Source organism: Haliotis rubra, unplaced genomic scaffold, assembly GCF_003918875.1.
Source record: "Haliotis rubra isolate DU_JTF1 unplaced genomic scaffold, ASM391887v1 Scf251, whole genome shotgun sequence".
NCBI lineage: Eukaryota > Metazoa > Mollusca > Gastropoda > Lepetellida > Haliotidae > Haliotis > Haliotis rubra.
Genome location: NW_025766570.1, coordinates 1170419 through 1193550, shown reverse-complemented (window position 1 = coordinate 1193550; position 23132 = coordinate 1170419). Strand labels below are relative to the sequence as shown.

The window sequence follows — 23132 nt, the reverse complement described above, 5'->3', positions numbered from 1 at the left end:
CAGTGACAGATCACTGCCACGTCAAAGACCGTTACAGGGGCGCCGGGCACAACTTGTGCAACTTGAAACTAAATATCAATCCCAAAATCGTACCCATCCCCGTGGTGCAAAACGAATCCTTCCGTGATCTACCGAGCTCCGGACATGGCTGAAAAGTTTCTCACCTGCCTGCAACGGGAGGAAAAAATCATCAGGAGAAATCTGTACAGAATCATCCCCATGCGCATGACGGGGGTGACTGGCGAGCTCATGAGAACACTCGTTGCCACGTGTGCAAACAACTGCTCAAGGGCGATTCAGTGACAGATCACTGCCACGTAAAAGGCCGTTACAGGGGTGCCGCGCACAACTTGTGCAACTTGAAACTAAAAATCATAAACTGCATCCGGAACAACATGGAGAAATACATCTCATTCTCGCTAGACGGACTGAAGTTCATAGACAGCTTTCAGTTCTTGCTCACCTCGCTGGAGCACCTAGTGAATGCCAGTGACCCAGAGGCCTTCCACATAACCAATCAAAACACCAACGAGGCGACTTGGCCTCTGCTGCTGAGAAAGGGTGTTTATCCATACGAGTACATGGATGACTGGTCCAGGTTCGACGAAACACGATTACCTCCCATGGACCACTTTTGCAGTCACTTGACCGACGCGGGCATCAGCGAAGACGATTATTCGCACACGACAAACGTGTGGGAAAAACTGGGCTGCAAGACTTTGGGCGACTACCACGATCTGTACTTGAAAATGTGCTGCTGTTAGCCAACATCTTCGAAACATTCAGAAAAACCTGCTTGTAACAATACGGCCTGGTACTCGCCTGGTATTACACCAGTACCGGTCTCTCCTGGGACACCTTGTTGAAAAAACCCGACTACGACATGCACCTGTTTGTCAAAAAAGGTTTGAGAGGCAGGATTTCGATGTCCGCCAGGCGCTACGCCAATTCCAACAACAAGTACATGGATGGCTACGACTCGAGCAAACCGACCAAACACATACTCTACCTCGACGCCAACAACCTGTACGGCTGGGGCATGAGCCAACCTCTACCCACCGGCGGATTCAAGTGGGTGACCAACATGCAGATCAGCGACATCACGAGCATTGCTCCAGATTCGAATGTCGGCTACAAACTCGAAGTCGACTAGGACTAAACCACCAAGTTGCATCAGCAGCACAACAGCTACCCGCTGGCTCCCGAGACTGGCTGTCCGACTACCAGCGACACTTGCTGGGCAAAAAAGGCAAGACGTGCAAAAACTCGTGCCCAACTTGATGAACAAGAAAAAAGTACATTGTGCACTACAGAAACCTGCAGTTGTACACGTCGTTGGGAATGAAGCTGACAAAAATACACTGAGCGCTACGATTCTACAAACTCATGAACAACAAAACCATGGAAAATCTGCGAAAGAGAGTCGACTTGAAGCTGGTCCGAGCTCAAAAGGAAGAAATACTCGGAAAGCTGATAGCCAGCCCGGCATTCATCCGAAGCAAGATATTCTCCAGGTACTTGGCAGCGCGCTGCACATGAACAAAAGCCACATCAAATTCAACCGGCCCGTTTACGTGGGGATGTGCATCCTGGACTTGTCCAAACACCTGATGTACGACTTTTACTACAAAGAACTCAAACAGACACGGATTCTCTGCTGATGGAAATCCACACCGAGGACGTGTACCAGGACATGGCGAAACACGTGCACCTGTACGACACAAGCGATTATCCCAAAGACCATCCGCTGCACAACAAAGTCCACAAAAAGGTGCTCGGAAAGATGAAGGACAAGTGCCTGGGCACGCGGAATACGTCGGCCAGAGACAAAGGCGAAAGGCGCGAAAAAATGTGTGGTGAAAAAACACATTAGGCACAATTGATTCAAATAGGCCCTGTTCGAGAAACGGACCTTCAGACACCAAATGAACATGCTGAGAAGCGACAAGCACACGATATACGGTCTGAGAATCAACAAGACGTCGCTGTCTCCCATGGACACCAAGAGATGGATTGCCAACGACAGCGTCACGACTTACACACACACATGTATTAAAACAATAATCAAATATGGAGAAAATTTACTTCAGCCCGCGCGGATACTGGAAGGGTGTGGGCGCCATCCCGAAACTCGCCAAAGCCGCCAGAGTCTCAGAAGACGTCACAAAAGCTTGGCCTAAAAAACAGGCTCTCTGGCAAATCTACCTGCCGGCGCCCTGGTACATCCTGAGACGAAAGTTCAATATTTCGATACCGAATCGAGTGCATCAAGCTGACCTCTTGTTTCTACCGCACGACAAGTACGCCCTGACTGTCGTGGATGTCACCAGTCGCTACAAAGAGGCCGAACCGTTGACGACGAAAGATTCGGCCGAAGTTGCCAAAGCACTCGAATGCATTTTCAAACGCAGTCGCTTAAACTGGCCTCCTGAGCTGCAAGTTGATGATTTTCATGAAATTTTGCATGGACAGCGAATGATGGTGGGCCATGCCTAAATTTTCACTTGAATAGGGGCCGGAGTTTGACAAAATAACGCTTATAAAGGGACCTGTAATAGAACCGCTATTCCCTATACTACTTCGTGTTTGAACGTTCAACCATTGAATTGGGCCTCTCTAAATTGTTTTATTTGCTTTTGTCATGACATATTTCTTCACACCTTTAGCCTTTTTTATCTCACCACAGTCGGCTTTCTGTATGGAATACAATTTAGGCCTTAATCCGATGTTTTCTGTAATAGGAAAACCAGCCTACTCATCTTTCATCTTTCCAAGCACTTTGTTATTCACTATGCTGTGTAGAGCGTGGTCTTTGGGGTAATTACTCGCATCATACGTGTCTATTTTTTCTGCCATGTCCTAATCGAGAATACTCATACTGACATACACTTGTCTGTTGAATTTTATGTTACTCTTATTCATGTGCAATGCCACTTAGTCGTTATCAAATATCTTACTTCTGTTAAAGGCCAGGCTGGCTATCAGTTTCCTCAGTCTTTCTTCCTGGTTTGACCTGGCTAACTTAACATTCACATGCTTCCTTAAATTCTCCATAGTTTTGCCAAATACCAAGTTGTTCATGAGCTTAATTAGATTCTTTTCAAAATCACTGGTGGCCTGCTTTCTTAAATCCGTGTTCAGCCTTATCTAAGGCTCCATCCAAGGACTTTGATATTCGAAATAATGTTCACATATTAAAAATACTGTGTTTATCCATTTGTTGTGTTGTGTTTGCACAAAATGATAATTTATAGTTTTGTTTGTGCAAACACAAATGTCGTACTACCAATCTCCAATCTAGTACTTGTTTCTTGTAACCCCATTCGGGCCCGTGATACATTTACCACGTTTAATTGCCTTGCTTGTCTGGCATCGTCATCTCCCCTGCTGGTACATTCTATACTGAAAGCCATTAAAAATGCAATTTGACATTCATAATTTCTTTACTCACAATAATTTCAACATATATAACTGGCAGATATGTTTTAAGTGAACATCTGTGACGCAACAACGACATCACACAAAGGAGGGGTCACTTGCAGTCAATATCGTGTGTGTCCACCGTGCGCTGCAAGACATGCTCGCAGTCATTGGGGCATTGAAAGACACACATTTCTCAGGAACAGCTGTTGGATGGTCTGCAGCCTCTGATGGTCTGTGGTCTGATCATGACACCACCCCCTTCAAAACGATCATGTTCAAGGACACAGTTTGGCGCGCAAGTCTTTATCCTTTACGTCGATAAATCTGTTGACGTCCATCTGCAAAGGATAAGTTAAACCTGGATTCATCTGAAAAAATGACATCTGGCCATGTCCTGTTGCCAAGATTGGCCCCATTTGCTGCCCATCGCTGTCTGGCAAGTCTGTGGCGATGCAATAAGGTTGGACCACGCGATGCGGTGACGACACGGATGTTGAAGGCAGCAAGGCGTCCTTGCACCTTTTGGGCACTGAAATGATGTTGACTTGTCCCAATTGTCCTCCTTGCCTAATCATCAACTGTTTGGAACCGATTTCGCAAGTGTGAAACTGGATATTCCGGTTTTGTCTAGCTGTTATCACAGGTGGTGCACCAGGTCGCGGACGATCAGCAACACTTCCGGTAGCCCGAAAACGTTGTCTGAGTCGACTGACAGTGGATGGATGCACATTAAAGTGCCTGGCAATCATCACATATGAAGCACCTTGGCTGACCATACCGATAACCTGATTCCTTCCGTCTTGTGTCAAGTGTGGCATTTTCTCAAAGTGATTGAGTTCCACACTTCCTTGTGCTTTTACGGGGCCTGGGTGCAGGTAATGCATGTGCACAACGTGTTTCATGAATTTGGTTGTGTTTACAAGAAATGTCAAAGGTTCAGTTTTATGTATCAAAGTTCATGTGAGAGGAATGCTCCGGGACTCGAACTCGAAATGGGCCAGAATAACAGCCTTTTATCCCTACATCCTCTGTATCGCAGGAAAAAATCTTCAATAGAACTTTTGTAAGTTTCAGGACAACAAATACCAATTGCGTTTTTAATGGCTTTCAGTATATTATGCGCAACATCCCTGTAAGTCATGCACACTCCTTGTTTACATCCACAATGCTCACACTTCCTTCTTCCCCAAATGTGCGTCATAAGCACAGCACTCGCAAACGATATTCCAAACCCACCCTCCCACCCGTTATATGATGTAATTGGTTCCCTGTGCTCTTGTATTACCCAATATTTATCCTAACATTATGGGTCAGCAGACCCACATAAGCCGGAATCCGCAGTGAGTAAGTGAGTTTAGTTTTACGTCACACTCAGCAATATTCCAGCTATATGGCAACGGTCTGTAAATAATCGAGTCTGGACCAGACAATCCAGTGATCAACAGCATGAGCATCGATCTGCGTAATTGGGAACTGATGATATGTGTCAACCAAGTCAGCGAGCCTGACCACCCGATCCCATTAGTCGCCTCTTACGACAAGCATAATCGCATTTTGTTGCAAGCATGGGTTGCTGAAGACCTATTCTACCCCGGATCTTCACGGGTCCCAGAATCCGCAGACTCCAGGCAATATCCATACATATCCTCCTTGTTACATTTTCATGAAATACACAATGCCATTTTAGAAAGTGGTCAAATGTAACATATGTAATATTTGGGATTACACTTTCTTGGTAAAGTACAGATTCTAGTACTTTTTTGGGTTGAGTCCCATCCGGGATTCGAACCCACACCCTCAGAGTCAGGCACCTAATCGCCAGCACACAAAGTCAGATGCCCAGACCGCTCAGCCACTGCGGCTTCCAAATTTTCATGTTTATGTCAATTTTCTTCATGCCATAATCTTCATAGTCAGCGTAGTTTCTTTTACTTGGGGTCCTCACACCCTTGGGACTTAGTTAAGTCTCCGAGGCCATGGTATACTAGTAACATAGCAGACGTACTTATATCTATTTTCCCTGTTATGTTTGTCTTTCATTTTCATTCACTAATAGCATGTCCAATCCTAATTACACAGGCTTCATGGGATCCTAGGTAACTTAGCTAATTACATTTTTATCCATTATTAGCATTGCAATTCTGCGAATTTCTCTTCGCGGAGCTAGTTATATGGCATTTATTTTATTTCAGTATTAGCATTCCATTCCGTGGAATTATCCATTTCATAAGCTCATTTTCATGTAGATGTAGATTCAAGAAAATCTAGTCTGCTGTAACCCTGAAGAGATTGTTACGCAGAAGTGGGTTTTTTCATTATGTTTTGTTTGGTTGCTTAATAGTTCCGGAAGAGGGCTTATTCTGTGTACAATATTACCCTTACCGGGTCCGAATATGTTTATAGCCAAATTGTTTTGTTTTCCACCTTAGTGATTTGGGAGATTATGGTAGGAACATCTATAGCCTCGAAGTTAAGACCATCGTCTGAGGAATAGCTTGAAGGATACATTATTTGCTACTACGTGTCATACACCATTTGAAATGTCTAACGCTACTGTTTATAAATATGAAATTATTCAAATAATACAACTTCGACTTAAATAAGTAATTTTTAATGAAAATGCAAGCTTATACCTTTATTATGTCCAGATAAATCTTAAAAGGACGCAAAAAATGTGACGTTTTTTCCATTTGTAACATGTCATAATATCCTCTTACCTTTTTTCTTTTATATTTTCATGTTAACGTAAACAAAAAACTATTATAAAAAGATTTCTTTAGTAATATGTGTGGTTGTCTATTTCCCGATATCGGTGGCTTTCCGCTCGGTAATGTCACACAACTCAAACTTATAGCATCCGATTGCATTATTACTTCTTGGTTGCCTCTGAAATAAGATAAAAAACTAGATACTGTCACCCACCTATTTTTTTAGCAACATTTTGATCATTAACTGGTATTTTATACTTTTCAAATCATCCAACTCCTCATTGATCTTGCAGGCTATGATGTGTTTAATGTTGTTTACATCGATATTAGAATTGATTACCATCTTCCAACCTCTCAGATACTTACAAACAATGTGTTCTGTGGCCACAAATCTCAACTCGACCGGTTCGGTGTCGTTCAGCAATGTAATCAATTGGAATTTTCTCAAACGAGAATAACCCTTGAGCACGCATACTCTCACTTGTCTTTTGAGTTCTCATACAGTGAGGGGGTTGACATAGTTTATGTCTAGAAGTGTAATCAATTCGGCTTTTCTTATGGGCAAGTAAAGTATATGAAATAGAACAAACAATTAACCAATGGATGAAAGTCGCAGGGTCATGTACCTTCGAAGTAGTCTGTAAAAGAAATAGTTGTCTTTAACAGGCTGTATCTCTGTTGTCCTTTTGTCTACAGCCAAACGAATTAGTGCTCTGGAATCGGCACAACTTCAGCTATCCGAAATACACGTTCAAAGCACAGCTTTCAAAACGTTTTAAAGTTTTGTATCTGGTAAGTTTAGTTTGTAAAAAATTGCAAAGAAGCCTATGGAAAAATTTAAAGACGACTTTTGCCAAGAAGTAGCATTCAATATGGCACCCACCAAGATCCATATCCACATTTCTCGATTACCCTGAGTAGGGAGGTGTATAGAGACAAAGTATGCAAAGTTTGGAAGCGGTCGCTCTTGTAGTTTCAGTGGATCAGAATTTGGGAAAAAGTTACTCAGGAATTTGCTGGAAAACACCGCCAAAACTTTCAATCCAATCGACCACGTGGGGGTGAAATTGTATTCAATTCAATTGTGTATCTGCACTAGAATTTGGTAGTCATTAGGTTTGGATCAGTAGTTTTGAAGATATTTGTTGTTGAAATTGAAATTTTAAAAATAATTTTGAATTATGTGCCCTTTGCCCTTAGAGCCTTGAGATTTTTGCAGAAATAAATTCAGCACTGTGGGCACCTTGATGAAACAATTCCCTGAGGCAGTAAACTACCACTTGCTCTTTTCTTCCATAATTGCTCATCAACTATCATCTTCCACTTAAGGGGTCCTAAGATGCATAGCATTGATCAAGTGTTCACCGAATAGTTTAACATGAACAGTTAGCAATTAAGTTGAACAGCTTCCATTCTGTGTAGCTTACTTGGTTGGTAAGAAATACATATCTTGCCACAAACCTTTCTCTTCCAAGTGATTTGAGAAGGCCTCTGGTATTACCATTCACTGAAGCAAATGCAGTAACAGTTTTATAAAGTTTCTAGTTTGATGGACTAATTTGATTTGATGGTTTGTGAGAAATCGATTGCATGTGCTTCTCACAACATTTCTATCCTTGCTTCCATCTTTTCTCTTCAAGATAATTTTGAGAGGGTCTCTGGCAATGACATACTGAAGCATATCCACAGTTCAACCTGCTAGTTCCACGGACAAATTTTATTTCACGATAGATCCAACAGAGTGTTTTATCATATGCAGCAAAAGTTTATCTCCTGGTGATATTGTCACCATCACAAGAGGTCTAACTACCTTACTGCAAAGTAGTATGAGGCACAAAGATGGAATTGCTGAAAAATTATCTGGAATATCTTCAGTTTCAGTTCATGTAAACTGCCTCAAAGATTACACTCGTGAATCTTCTATTTTAGCAGGTTTGAATCACTGTCAACTTTCAATTTCAAAATGAATTGCTTGTTCTGTGGAGAAAATTGTGATATAGTTTCAGAGACTGAAAAACCTAAAGACAAGAGGGATATGTTTGAAGTTCACATGATTAGTTCCAAAGATTCCATTCTTGACATGGCTGAATATCGTGGTGATGTGTGGGGACGAGCTGTTATTGAATGGATATCAAGTGCCATAGATTTAATGGCTGCCGAAGCCAAGTATCACCATACATGTTATAAGAAATTCTTTAACAGACCACATTCTATCTGAGGGAAGGGTAGACCTGCAGATGAAAAACTTTGATGATTTGTTTGAATTTCTGAAACAAAATGATGAATGTCAGTATTCAACAGAGGATCTCGTGAGCAAACTGAGAGAATTTCATGTTGATGGTGAGATTGAATGTAGTGGAAAAAAAACTGAGATAAAAAATGCTAGCTCACTTTGGTGATGGTGTTATCATTTCTAGCATTCGTGGAAAGAAACCGTTATTTTGCATTAGAAATACTGGCCACAAGATCCTTAACAATGCATGGTATTCTCAGAAGTTGGGGAAACCTGAAGAAGAACAGTTGCGCATAGTGAAAACAGCTGCAGATATCATACGGGAGGACATCAGGTCAATGCTTTGTGATACTGACCATTACACTCCTGCTGATGATGCTTTTTTATAATCACATGATGAATGTGCCTAATACTCTCAGTGTTTTGGTTGAAAAGATACAAAGATAAGAAAGGTGATGTTGCTACAAAGCAAAGGAAGGCATCTGTTATTTGTTATCAAATACTCTCTGCAACAAGAGAAAGATCATTTCTTTCTATGATACAACTTGGTTTGGCTGTGTATGTTCACCGACAAATTGGATCTAATAATAAGAATAATTATAATAAATATGGTTGCGAGCAGCGATGGAGGGCTCCTTGGCTTTATTTCAATCAAGCCATTTGTATAGTCCGTTTGGCTCAAAAGCGGACCGATGAATTGCAGTCTAACTTGAAAACTAATAAACATAACATACTCAATGAAACGCTGATCATAATCAAAACATCATACCAACTCTGAGGTTTTTGCAGTATTTTTGTCCTAAAAATAATAAAGTTGTTTAACAAACTATCATTAAAATATTGACACAGTTCACTGTTTGTTACGAGGGAGGAGTGCAGAGAAAGGGACAGCCAGGTGTTCGAGAAGCACGTTCACAGACAAAGTTATTTATTCATGAACCTGTGCTGTGCCGTCTCCATCCGTTCTCGAACACCTGGCTGTCCCTTTCTCTGCACTCCTCCCTCGTAACAAATAGTGAACTGTGTCAATATTTTAATGATAGTTTGTTCAACAACTTTTTTATTTTTAGGACAAAAATTCTGCAAACACCTCACAGAGTGGGTATGATGTTTTGATTATGATCAGCGTTTCATTGAGTATGTTATGTTTATTAGTTTTTCGAGTTAGATTGCAATTCATCGGTCCGCTTTTGAGCCAAACAGACTATACCTGTTATGTAGATGTTGAAAGTAGTAATGGCTACAGTTAATAGGGATCGTATCACTGTCAGTAATGATAAATGCTTCAGTAGTGAACTTTGAATTCTTATGGCCGAGGGTTAGATACAAAGGATTGTGTGGTATGGTTTGGATAATGGCAGTTATGGCTTTGGAAACAGTTGTTGGCTTGATTAAGAAATAAGAATAATGGTTGCACGTTCAATTGCTAATTATTTATTTGTTTTAACTGAATTGATGACATTCCCACCAGTTCTGACAAGCTTATGGTGCTGGCTGAAAACATTTTAACTGGAAGTACTGGACGTTCTGATAAATTAGATCAGTTTATTGCAAAGCTTGAATTGCATTCCTGGATCTGGATCTATGAATATCATTTGGTGTCTCGGGTAAAACAGGAATCTCAAGGCAGAAGAACCCGTTGATCAAATTGACAAGAAAACAAAAGGTTTGGCAACCTTAACTGAAAAAGGTGCAAAGTTCACTGTGATTCACAATATATGACTTAAGGAGTAATTCTATCTCAAACAACAAAACAAAAGTTTCCAGTGATCTAATACAGAAATTACAATGGACCCAGTCGAATTAGATATAGAAAGTGAGTGCACGTAAGATTCATTTACTGCATTCACTTTGGTGGTTCAACTGGTGTAAAACCAACGTAAAATACTCATACAAGTTCCAGCTAAAATTCATTACCGTAACACTACAGTCCAAATGTATATTTTTGTTAAAGTGAGTCGGTTTGCAGTGTGATATTGTGAATTATGTCTGAACATGATTTGGAGTGCATATAGTGTATTTGTCTAATAGAACTGAGTGAGTTGGATAGTATAAGGAAGTGTGTTTGCTGTAGTGAGGGTATGAAGTGGAGTGTAGTGAGGATTGCTGTTAGTTTTGCAGTGTCGATGGTAGTATGGTTAGTATAGCGTAAGTTTATTGTTAAAGGGAGGGTTTTTTGTACATGTATGTCTATGCCTGTGTTTTTGTTTGTATTAATGGATGTGTCTGTGTAGATGTGGGTGTGGGAAAGGTAGTTAGTGTTTATGTGGTTGTTTATTTTGGTGTGAGTGTAGATACCATTTCCATTTAAATATCAACAACAGCCAAGTTGAAATGTTACACGAAGCGCCCGTACTCTGTATTTGTGTAGCATGTACCAATATCCACAACGCTGTTTCTCTCACGCTGAGCTTAGTTGACACATGTAATCGGTTCCCAATTGCGCAGATCAATGTTCATGCTGATAATCACTGGATTTTCTGGTCCAGACTCGATTATTTACAAACCGCCGCCATACAGCTTGAATATTGCTGCGTACGGCGTGAAACTAAACTAAACTCACTCACTCACTCTTACGCTCACGCAAGTGCACTTGTGATTTCACAGCAGTTAAGGTACTTCAGTAGTTTGTATCAGTATCCATTACACTGTTACACTCGGGCTGTTGCAACTGAATTTATGAATCGAGAGCAGGTATATATACTGGAAATACACGTAAAACCTCGATACAGGTCACCTATGAAGTTTTAAAATCCATGCAAACTGCAGAAAATCCAAATGTTACCGAAAGCGCATTACCCTTTGGGCATTGCAAATCCGGCGAGTGGGTGGTGTTGAACGATTTTACTGGCTCTTCCTTCAGCTAGCATAGCGCAACTACCGCCAACACTCAAAAATACATATGTATCTAACCCAGAAACGGTAATGCTTTTAACATGCACCTTGGCATAAAAATGATCAGCTTTTGAGATACATATTGCCAGCTTTCATTGTGCTCTGAAGAGAACCAATGAAGACAGCAACTATAGTGAGCAAAATAGATTTTATTTTGTCCTACCGTTGTCTTTGGTGCTGTAATGCAAACATTTCATAGGTATATTGGGGACTAGCATACGTGCATACACATATTTCAATCGAAATCGAGTGAAAGTTTCAGAGTTAAGGGTGCTTGAAGCGTATTTGGGGGCTTGAAATTCTCCAAAAGAGAGCCCGAACATGTTTTTGACAGCTCCTCGTCATTGTCAAATACATCTGTTGTTGAAATTCACATCGTCTCCTATATCTGCATGTGGACCATGCTTTGCAGTGGAAGATATCTTTATAGGAGATATTGTCCTCGCGCTTTCCTTCAGACTGTCGCATGTTTTGCACAGGTAATCTGCTGTGTCGTAAATCTCTGAGAAACTATGACACATTTGGTAATGTATCCCTGGGCCGTCGGTGATATAAGTAGTGCCCATTTTTTTCACCTGTCAAAACTTTTGGGTTTTGAGTTTTAGTATTATTTATCATGACTGGTACGTTGTTTGAAACCTTTTTGCCTGAGTTTTGGCGTCGAGTGCCTTGAGTTGTGGGTGAGTTTGTTTGGCACTCCTTTCTTTCATTCGGGGCACGTCTCAAATAGTTTTTGAAGACAAGTTTTGCCCGGAAGTAGCATCCAATATGGCGGCCATCATATCCACATAGCCACATTTGACGATGACCCTGGGTAGGGAGTTGCATAGACACAAAGTATGCAAAGTTTGAAAGCCGTACCCCTTTGTAGTTTCAGTGCAGCAGATTTTGGGAGAAAAGTAGTCAGGATTTTGCTGAAAAACGCTATCAAAAACTTCGATCCAAAATAGTGGCCAAACGGTGCATTTTGCGACTCGACCCGTCCTGGCGAAATTGTAGACATTTTGATTACGCATCTGCTCAAGACATTTGGTAGTCATTGGATCAGTAGTTTTGCAGAAATTTCCTGCTGAAGTTGAATTTTTTAAATTAATTTTGATTTATCTTCCCTTTGTTATGGGGCCTAGTAAGCTGGATTTTTTATATGCACTAGTTAATGTTGATGCGCATCCACATGAATTTTTTGGACAGTTTCTGTCCAGCGGTGCTTTTTGTACGAGTGGAACAAAATCCGGCGGAATAATAAATAATAATAATAAAAACACGAACAATTCCAATAGGTCTCCTGCTATGCAGCAAGGAGCCCTAATAATGGCACTTATATTGTGCTATATCCACGCCATGAAGGTATGCTCAAAGCGCATTGCCTCAAACAATGGAAACAGAGGCAGTTAAGTTCTACACAATGGTATGAGTTGTGTGGGGATTCTTTTAGGTATAGTGCTTGAAAAGGTGGGTTTTAAGACTGGATTTAAAAGATCTAAGCACCTTCTGGATGTTATGTCAGCCTTGGGAGTGTGTTCATCATATAATGAGGCTATTTCCTGTGAACATTCTGCAATGGGTGCAGATCATGAGATTGGTGAAAATGCCTTCATGCAATTTGTCTTTGACAATGCAGATTTTAATGTTCGCACACTGATGGATATGGCACATTTCATAGTATGGGTTGAATCGTGTGTCACATCAGGTAATTCTGTCTGTATATCTGATGTTATCAAGCGTAACAAAGCTGTTTTAGCAGACAATGTCAGGTCCAAGTCAATCGATATTTTGACTTGTTCATATGAGAGCAAGAAAGGTTTGCTTGGTTTGACTGTTGATGACATTTCCAGTGTCAGAAAGTTGACCTCTTCTAGCTCTGTGCATATTCTTTTGGATACGCTTTGGATGAGTGGAGTATGCTTGAAATTGGAGGACGCTCCCTGCTGGAGTGGATACATGGAGTGTGCCAGAAGTCTTGACAATTATGAAGTATCCAAAGTGATCCCATTGCCATTTGTCAACTTGCAGGCATCGAATCCAGATGCAATATATTCTGTGCTGGTATATTCTACTGACAAATGCAGGAAACATGGACAGAAAACATGTTTTGTGACATTTGAACAACCTCTATATGAGAAAGCTGTTGATATTGTAGTTTCCCACCAGTACAAAAAGTACTCTGGCTTCAGTTGTTGTCAGACTTGGTGGTTTCCATCTCCTTATGTCTTTCATGGGTTCGGTCGGTTATATAATGGATGGCAGTGGATTGATAGAGCTACGGTCACTCATCTATGCCTCTGACTCTACTGAAAGAATATTGACAGGTCAAGCTTATGCAAGAGCATTGAGGGCTCATACTCTGACACAGATAGCAATAGCTGTTATTGCCTTGCAGAAAGTCAGCCTGGATGAAACAATTAAAGCTTGTCTGAAGACTTTGTATAAGGATGTTCAAACCAACTATGTGATCCCTGATGAACTTCCAGGAATTGCCAATGTCACAAATCTTGTCGAAAAACTGGCTGCAGTTATGGAATTTGAATCGTCTCAAAGCAGAACTAACAAGTTGTGGTGTCAATATTTTGAGCAAGTTTCTTTGATACACCAGTTCATTCAAGCTGAAAGGATCGAAGACTGGGATCTTCATCTTGATGCTGCCTGCAAGATGATACCATATTTTCATGCTGCAGGACATATTGCTTATGCCAAAAGTGCCCATTTATATGTTCAACAGATGTTATGTCACAACTGGGAGATATTATGTCCAAGGATGAATTTGAAGCTTTTACCAGGTTTGGTGGTTTTACTGTCGGGCGAAGTGACAAGATGTGGGCTGGCATCTAGACAGACATGACAATTGAACAGGTTCTCATGCGGGCGATGAACACATCCGGTAGTCTGACGAGGACTGACAGACAGTGTGTTTGCGCAATGGATCTTAGCAATGCCTGGTTTACTTCGAGGAATTCTGTGGGACCAGATTTTGTACTGTTGACCAGCACATAGAACAAAGGACATCTAGAATTGAGAGGGACACCAGTGACGTTAACAAGCTGATTGAATGGCTATCAACTCATTCTCCATTTGAACAAGGACATGAACTGGTCTCCTTGAGTAGTGGAATTGTAGGGAAAGAAGACATTACTTGCGATTCTGCACTTGCAATTGGAGAATCTGCTTTGAAGAATATAGTTGGCAAAAGCTTTGGAGATCTGCATATTCCAAGAAAAAACTGAGTACTCCCCCTATCTGTCATGAACAACTCAATCAAAATACAGAATGAGGTTATACCTGTCAATACCATGCAGCTTTTTCATCGCATCCTGTGCCTCATGAAAACAGATGATGACTTTTTATCCTGTTTGAAATATGAACTTTCTCCATGTCCTCTATCACTATTTAAAGAGTACTCAATGAGAAAAACAGAAAAATCTGTCATGTACTCTGTCATTGATTCTTTGTCAGGCAAACAAAGCCTTCCACATGATGAGGAAGTTCCTCCAGATGCTATGTACATAGTTGATGGTGGATACTTGCTGAGAAAAGTGATATGGCTCCAAAGCAGAACATACAATGATGTTTATGATGCTTATCTGACATATGTCAATAGACACTTTGGAAACAATTGCATCATTGTGTTTGATGGGTATGGCTAGTGTGTGTCCACAAAAGGTGTTGAACAGAGTCGGAGAGCAGCCAGATATCTGCACTGATATTGTCTTCAATTCTGAAACACCATTGACGATCAAACAGGATAAATTCCTGCCCAGTTGTAAAAACAAGTCACATTTGTGTATTTTGAGGTAAATTTGTTAGTTGGGACGGCTGGGTGGATTTCATTGCTAGGACACATGCCAGGTAGTAGGAATCTAGTAGGCTAGTGTTAGGTACAGTAGACTGGAGGTAGGATGAAGTGTTATTTTAAGAGGGTGGCTTATGTGAAGTTAAGAGGGTTAGGTTAGGAGAAAGTAAGTTAGTTAATTAGTAAAATATTTTAAGTGATTGTGTTTGTATATTTTTCTCAGGAATTTGTTAGACTTGGTTTATTGTTTATGTTGTTTTTGCTGAGAAATTTATTTGAGAAATTTGTTGGTTTTTAATTGCTCCTCTGCATCCATGAACTGGGAACAGGACGGCTTTAGTTCTGAGTACACAAAACACAACGCAACAGAAATAAAGAAGTTGTGACTATTTTATCAAGCATAATTGGTCTTCTAGGTTAGCAAAAGGTTGCATAGGGTAGCCATGTTTGCACTATGGATTCAGTTAGTATGTTATGTAGGAAGGTTTGTAGAACATATCTGCCAAGTTTCATTTCTTCATAATTTTTCCCCGACCTTTTTGCCTATGTAGGGTTAGTGAAAACCTGTTCAGCAGCTTTAAAAACATTTTCTCTCTCTGGTACAAGTATGTTATAAGAAGCTACTCAACTGAAGTAAGGTCACACTCAGAAGGGGTATATTAATGGAAGTGATATGACACCACAAGTCAAAAGTAGCACAAACTCAGTAGCTGGAATTATGATGAAGGATTTGAGTCTTTTCTAAATTTTCATGAGCTTCCACAGCATTGATCAGAAATATAATAGTAATTCTTTATCAGAGATATAATAGTAATTCTTTATCAGAAATATAATAGTAATTCACATGGAGGTATCTGATGATATTTTATTATTCTACATATTGAATTTCAAGCCTATCCAAGGAAGAATACTTGATATAAGCAATTCTTATGATGAACTACTGTCAACTGTACGAAGTGTACTTGAGGCAGGACCCTTCTTCCCCCTGGAATATTCTAGCAACGATAAATGAGTGAGAAGTTTCATATGAATTATAGAACAAAAGTTATCATTGTTTATAATTCTAAGAATACTACTTCTGTTACAATCACCTCTCCAGGTCAGAAATGTTGGAAAGAAGTCAGGTTTCCCCACCTTTTCAACGGAAGTAGCTGAAAGCCGATGGTACTATTGCATGGACAAGTAATTTATATGTAGATTACAACTAAGAGGACTTTGGAAAATCTTAAATTTAGTTCTACCACAAGTATAGTCTTTATGGCAGTGATGTAATAGATGTATTATTCTTAGAATTATGTTCAGTGATAACTATTGTTTGATTTCTGGATGAAAAGTTCAATACATATCAGTCTAATGCTGAACTGGTGCTTTTTGATTATTTGAGATCTTATTTTTTATCTTTCTCTTTTAGTTTCATTACAAGTTTACTTTACTGAAAATAAGGGTGGCCTCCTTCTCAGAGCATATTTTCAAAACCTTTGAATATTTCCTGATCTAGTGGTGATCTTTTGCCATTTGATGATTTTGGATATGGAAAAATTACTTTCTTCTTCACCGAACAAAATGTATTCAATGACAATGGAGCTAAACTCCATTTCTTAATTGCCCTAGGCTTCGGAGGATGTTGATATGTCATTTCCAGTTGACCACATAACTGAGAGCAGGCATCTTTTTGTTGCGAAGTTGTATGAATATATTGTAACGGAACGGCCAAGGACTTGTCGAAAAAAAGTAGAAAAACTGCAAAAATAAAATGGATGCTGCCACCAGTCACTAAATGTGGCAAAATAAATACCAGAGCTCGGGGATCAGGTTTAGTGAAAATAAATCACAAGGACCTAACAGATAGTGAATGAGGAAACTGGTGAAATGCAGAAGGATCACACAACAAGTAGATAAAGTTCAAATAACGAGTTTATTTATAAAGCATCGAACTGAAAATACAAGGTCTCGACACGATACCGACAGTCATCTGAACTGGATACCTTGCTTGTCATCCCGTGTCCTCGGGGTTGTACTCTATCCCAGTCTCAAATGAGAACCCTGGGCTGTAAAACAAATTAACTTAGAAGATAATGTACAATAAACTATAAAATTTTAAAGTGTACAAACTTGCAGCAACCAGAACTGGATCCAGATAATATAAACAATACATTCCAGAAGTCACATGACCCGGGAACGAAAACCAAGGAGGCCACACCTCCAACAGCTGTCAAAATGTGATACAAGTAAGAATGAAGCCAAATCCTAATTATAACTTGCCGTGAAGTATGTTGGTTTCGTCTTTAGACGATCCTAATAATCCCTGGTGGAAGAAAATCCTTGGCAGAGACAGCAACTTGATAATGTAAACTTATGACCTTGGACCCCCCCAGATCACGATGACAATTAGCGACTGTCAAAGCATTGAATAAACTGTAAACTGTAATATTTCACACTGAGGATAATCCACTCCCGACTTGTGGTTGATAACTGTAACTGTGACTGTCTCTGTAACCTGTACATTTGAATCATTACGATCCTGGGATATTCCGTTGGAATGAATCTCGATTGACTGTCGCATTCTCAGAACTGTCAGACGAAATCCAGACGTCAACAAAGTTAAAAATAACTAATCCACATCTAGATACTTAGAGAGCAGACCATGTGTTGATAATAGCCATGTTAATTAAAAGTTATACAATAAAAATCTCTTATAATGCAAAAAGTTGAATGTAGCTGTGACGTAACCCTGGAACCCTACCTTGCTTCTCAAAGTCAAAATTGCCTCTCCGAAATTAACCTTGACTGGTCTATTTATAGGTGACCTAAGGTCACATGATACACAAACATGACATCAGAATATCCAAGATGGCGACTAAACATGACCTACGTTACTTGTCCTGTAATTTGCTTGGAAGCAGACTGCACAAAGATATGCAGCATGAGGCTGGTACCTTTGCTGGAATTACTTTGATGGCTGAGAGGGTGATTATCTCAGTACTTGAAGACCTAGATTAGACATTCATTTTTGTTACATTATTTAACTGTACTTTGATAGTTGTTGGTCAGGTGAGTTGATTGGTGTTATAAAAATGGATAAAGATATATGTTTCTGGTGGGAATAATTTGCAGCATGGGGTAAAAGATTGTGTTTGGATTGCTTCACCACATTTCTAGGTAATACATATTGACTGAAGGATGATAATCCTGACCTTTATATCTTGAAGCCTTTGCTTACAGTTGAACATTCGACCAGGTGAGATGTGGTAACATGGTACTATTTGTATGGTTCATGCATGTTTCAGGTCAGCTACTCACAATGCCTGGGTGTGATTGGATATTCTGTGTTGCCACTTCTGATCACAGGAACCATCATACCTCTTCTCAAGTCCTTTGATTATCTCACCACAATATTCAAAGTAAGAGTTATATTTATTTCCTATCATAAATCTCATCACTTAAAAGATTGTAGTTCAAATTTCTATTTACTTTATAAATATATTGAATATGATATATTGTTATCTTATTAACAATCTGAAATTTCTCGGGTCTACATTTTGTATGTTTTGGCACTGGCCCTATACCTGTGTCCTGTGGGGGCGCGGTGGGCAAACTGGCTAAAGCGCCAGGCTAGTGATCCAGCGAGCTTGAGGTGACGGGATCAAGCCCACCTGTGACTGGGTGTAAAAACCTTGGAGTCAACTTTGTGTGTAGACTCTTTCAATGTTGTCACAACCCCTAGTGTACAGTACACAACACTTTGCACTCAAAAGAACCCACGAACCCACGTTGGTATATGACCAGATGGTGGCCACATGAATACATGCAAACACCTAGCCTATTAGTAACAAAGAACTGAGTATTATAAGCTTACGCATTAATCCCTTTCATTTTTTTATAACCAGTTGTAACTTCTTAGTGGATGCAGTAATCCTCTCTACTCAACTACATATCCTTATAACAACAGCCGTTCAAGATTAGTAGATACATAGATAGATGTGAAAAAATGTTAAAATCTGTCAACTGAGTTTGTTGATGAGTGCTTCAAGTATGGAAATAAACTGATAAAAATAAAAACTGCTGTTGTCTTCTCATTAGGTGTGCTCTCATCCGCATAATCCGGATTATCCTCTTCTAACAACTCGTTGATCCTTCATTGTCCTCCTGGTTGTATCCCATAACCCCTACATGCCACTACCCCTACAGCCCAGTACCCCTACAATTAGTTAAAACAACACACGGCATTTACCTGTCTGGCATAATGAACTGACCCAAAGAGAGATTAGTGCATAGAGTATACAGATGAAATCAAGGGAGGGATTAAACTGTTCTTTAGTGTTTTGTGTCAAGGAAATTTGGGATTTACTAAAAGTTGTTTTAGTTTCATGATGAAAGATAAACCTCTGGTGAGTAAAACAGACGACGACCTACTCCAGACTCTTCAGACTCCTCAAGGATGAAGTTCAGCGGAGACTCAACAGGCCGCTTGTCCCATCCTGTATCCAGACAGACTTCGAGTTAGCAGCAATCCATGCCTTAGAGACTGTGGATTAACAGTGCAACAGACCGTAAACTATGTTGTTATAACCTGTAGGGGTAGTGGCATGTACCGTCCTCCTAATCCTTTATTAATTGGCAAAATGAAACTAGTCTCAGGGCGCCGACATTTTTTTTCCACTCAACTGTAAAGTTTGGTCGAAAGGTTGGCGTTATGAGCCTGAACCATTTATTTACGTCTCGCCTCAGCATAGTACAAAAACAGCTAAGTACATAAACACTATATCACAGTAAAAAGCTGAGCCATTCCGTACGGAATGATGAGAGACACTTGTGCTAAAAAAATGTATACAGAGTATAATATATGAATATTACAAATATAACCAAAAAGAGTACAATTTACATAAAGAAGATATATACAAACTTACAGTACGCTTTTTTAGAATATTAAGGCAGGTTTTGGCGGATAAAAACAATACATCTGGACAAGATAGAATAAAACTAACTTTTTCAACATCCCCCAGATTTAAAAAACATCTAAAAGACTTGTACATTTAGATAAAAGTTGCAATCGCTCATCAGCATACAAAGGACAATGCAATAAAACCTGACACTCATCTTCTATAAAATCTTTACAGTAAAAGCAAATTCTTTCAGTTAAAGGACAACCAACATAATGGCCAGTTTCGATTCTAGTTGCGCTACCCCACATCTAAACAAAGCTAGTGCTTTTCTCATAGAACGCGACATATTACTATTAACATACAATTCACTGCCAAAATCCAACTTAAACGTACATTATGTGCGTAACTTATTAACTCCCCTACCAGTTAAACTACCAACTTGTAAAAGGTCCTGTTTCCATTTATAAACGAAATCGCTAAAAACAACCTGTGTAACTTTTGAAACTACAAAAGGAATATGATACACAACGTTGATATCCTTAAAATGATCCAGTTTTAAATCCGACAACTTCTTACAAACTCTAAAATTCCAATTCCGCTTATATCTTAACGCTAAGTCATGACTCCATCTAAATATCTTACTTGTAACTCGATTAAGCTTTAAATGACAGAGACATCTGAAAAGCCTCGACACACTCCTCCACTGACTTATACTTGTAGGGTACCAGCCCATATCTCCCATAACAGCATTATTAGGAGCAAACTTGTGCAAACCCGGAAAAAAACGCATAGCTCTGTTATGAACAGCATTAATACAGGGGAAACTATAACTACCCCATAGTGCACAACCATAATCAATAGTAGACCATACCATAGAGTGATATAACTTAGAGTAAGTTTGAAATTGCATACCGCCTAAAAGCTTATACTTGGTTATAAAGCCCTGCAAGCTGAACTCGCTACAGCTTTAGCCATGAGACCATAATCTAGATGCTCTGATAAAAGAAGACCTACATAAGTATAACTGTCAACAACTACTAATTGCATATCACCACAAAAAAATAAAACGTCAGTTCTGACAACTGAATTGGATAACCTTAGACTTAGAGCAATTAACCATCATTTTGTTACAAACAGTCCAGTTATGTAGACATTCAAGCATTACATTAAGATCATTCTCACACGCAACAATTAAAACAATTTCATCTGCATATGCTAATATACCAACATTACTACCATTAATATCAACACCCAACTACAAATTTTTATGTGTAACAATAAGATCATTAATGTACCGTACATATTAAAAAGTACGAGTGATAAAAGACACCCTTGTTTTAAACCATTTTTTACATCGAACCATTGTATATAAAAACCATTTAGGTTGACAGAACATTTAACATTTTTATAAACTGACCTAATTGCTTTGAACATATTTCCATTCACACCAATTGTATCCAGTTTACACCACAGCAGTGTTCTGTCTGTACAATCGTAAGCCTTCTTAAAGTTGATAAAAGCAGTGAAAGTCGATTTACGTTGAAACTTCCGAGTTTCAATTATAGATGTAAGTCTTGAAATATGGTCTGTAGTTGGGCGACGTTTTGTAGAACCATTTTGTAAATCATTGATAAGTTCGTTTTCCTCTGTGTACTGATATAGTCTGTTATTCAGAACCCCACAGTATAGCTTGTTGGATGCACTAACAAGTGTGATCCCGCGATAAGACATTGGGTCTCTCGGGTCGTCAGCTCCAGACTTTGGGATAGGGGTAATGAACCCCTGGGCCCAGCTGGAGGGTACATGACCAGTCTCATAACACGTAGAAAAGAGTATAGCCCTGACCAGTGAGTCAGGCTCATTATAAGAGTATGGGGGTGCATTTTCTAATCCCAATTAGCCTACATTGTTTTTGTATAGAAAGAAAAGAATGAAAATTGTTTTTTACAGCGTGTCACACCCTGGTACAGAGTCCGGCTTCTTTAGGCCTATGAGACACAATGAAACATAGATAAAAACCATGATAATATTAAAATGGCACACATGCAATATGGGTTGAAGGTGAATTGAGATGTAGGCGAATAGAGACGAAACCTCTCGTGCAACCATGAATTTTGTTGTTATTGCACTTCTTAACTTTCACATGCCACTCAAATTGTCTCAACTAATCTTTGTGCAACTGTCTGTTGAAGGAAGTTATGAGATTATGCTCACTTTTACAGCCTAAATTAAATATGAGTGTTTGTCAAAATAATGTAAATTAACAACATGACTTCAAAACATGGAGACTAATTTTTGATGGGAAATATACATATTAAATGCTAAAGTATAAATATTTATAGTAACTTTCTGGGGTTTTGTTTACAATAAATGTGTCAATATGGTGGTAGACAGAAAGTGACTGAAGTGGTTCAAAAGTGGGGTAACAGTATAACAACTATACTGCAACAGTCTCAATCTAGTAAAAACGTATTGCAAAGATGGTGCAAAAGTATCTTGAAAATGGCTCAACATTTCAGAGTTCTAACCTGAAAAGTGTCATGATAATGCGACATTTGTGCTGCATTAGTGGGAAGAAAAAGTGAATAAGATGACAATGTATCATGTTATGAATGGGGAAAGTTTATGGATGTCAACTTCTGTAATGTGAGGCACACAGTAAAGAAGTTGACATCCTTAAACTATCCCCCTTTACAGGCATCTCTTCAAAGACATTTCATGTTATGTATATATTTTTATGAAATACAATATCATATTAATACAACTATTTTGCTTTTTGTATTTTTACAGCTACTGGGTGTGCTGTGGGCAGCTTACAGTGCAGGATCACTGCTTTGTGTGCAAGAACTACAACAAAAGAAACCATTAATATTGTATCCGGTTTGTCTCCTCTACATTTATTTCCTGTCACTCTATACTGGCGCTTGAGATGTTCCTGTAACATTACTATTCCATAAAAACTGTGTCTCTGTCAAGAAAGTCTTGTATTTCTTTTTTTTTAACTGTTTCTATGAGTCATTTAAAATGGAGTCAACTGTGGTACCGGTACATGAAAGCTATTTTAGATACTATTTCAATTTCTATAGTTCGACCTTCTACTAGGGTTTGTTAGGCTCAGTATAGCAGTGAGCCTAAGTTTACTTAGACTGGATATTGAAGATGCTGTTCACTACCTTTTCTCATGTGGAAATTATCAAAATTTA

At 39.4% G+C, this 23132-nt stretch overlaps 1 protein-coding gene across 1 annotated transcript in view; it reads left to right on the top strand.

Annotated features, from left to right (window-relative positions):
• Positions 1 to 22904, top strand: part of LOC124279525 (protein YIPF4-like) — a 191167-nt gene extending 168263 nt beyond the window's left edge. Inside the window, exons 5-6 of the mRNA XM_046715350.1 lie at positions 18334 to 18447; positions 22720 to 22904. Coding sequence (XP_046571306.1) covers positions 18334 to 18447; positions 22720 to 22857 — 252 coding nt within the window. The 3' untranslated portion in view covers positions 22858 to 22904. The remainder of the gene's footprint in view (positions 1 to 18333; positions 18448 to 22719) is intronic.
• The last annotated feature ends 228 nt before the right edge of the window (positions 22905 to 23132 follow it).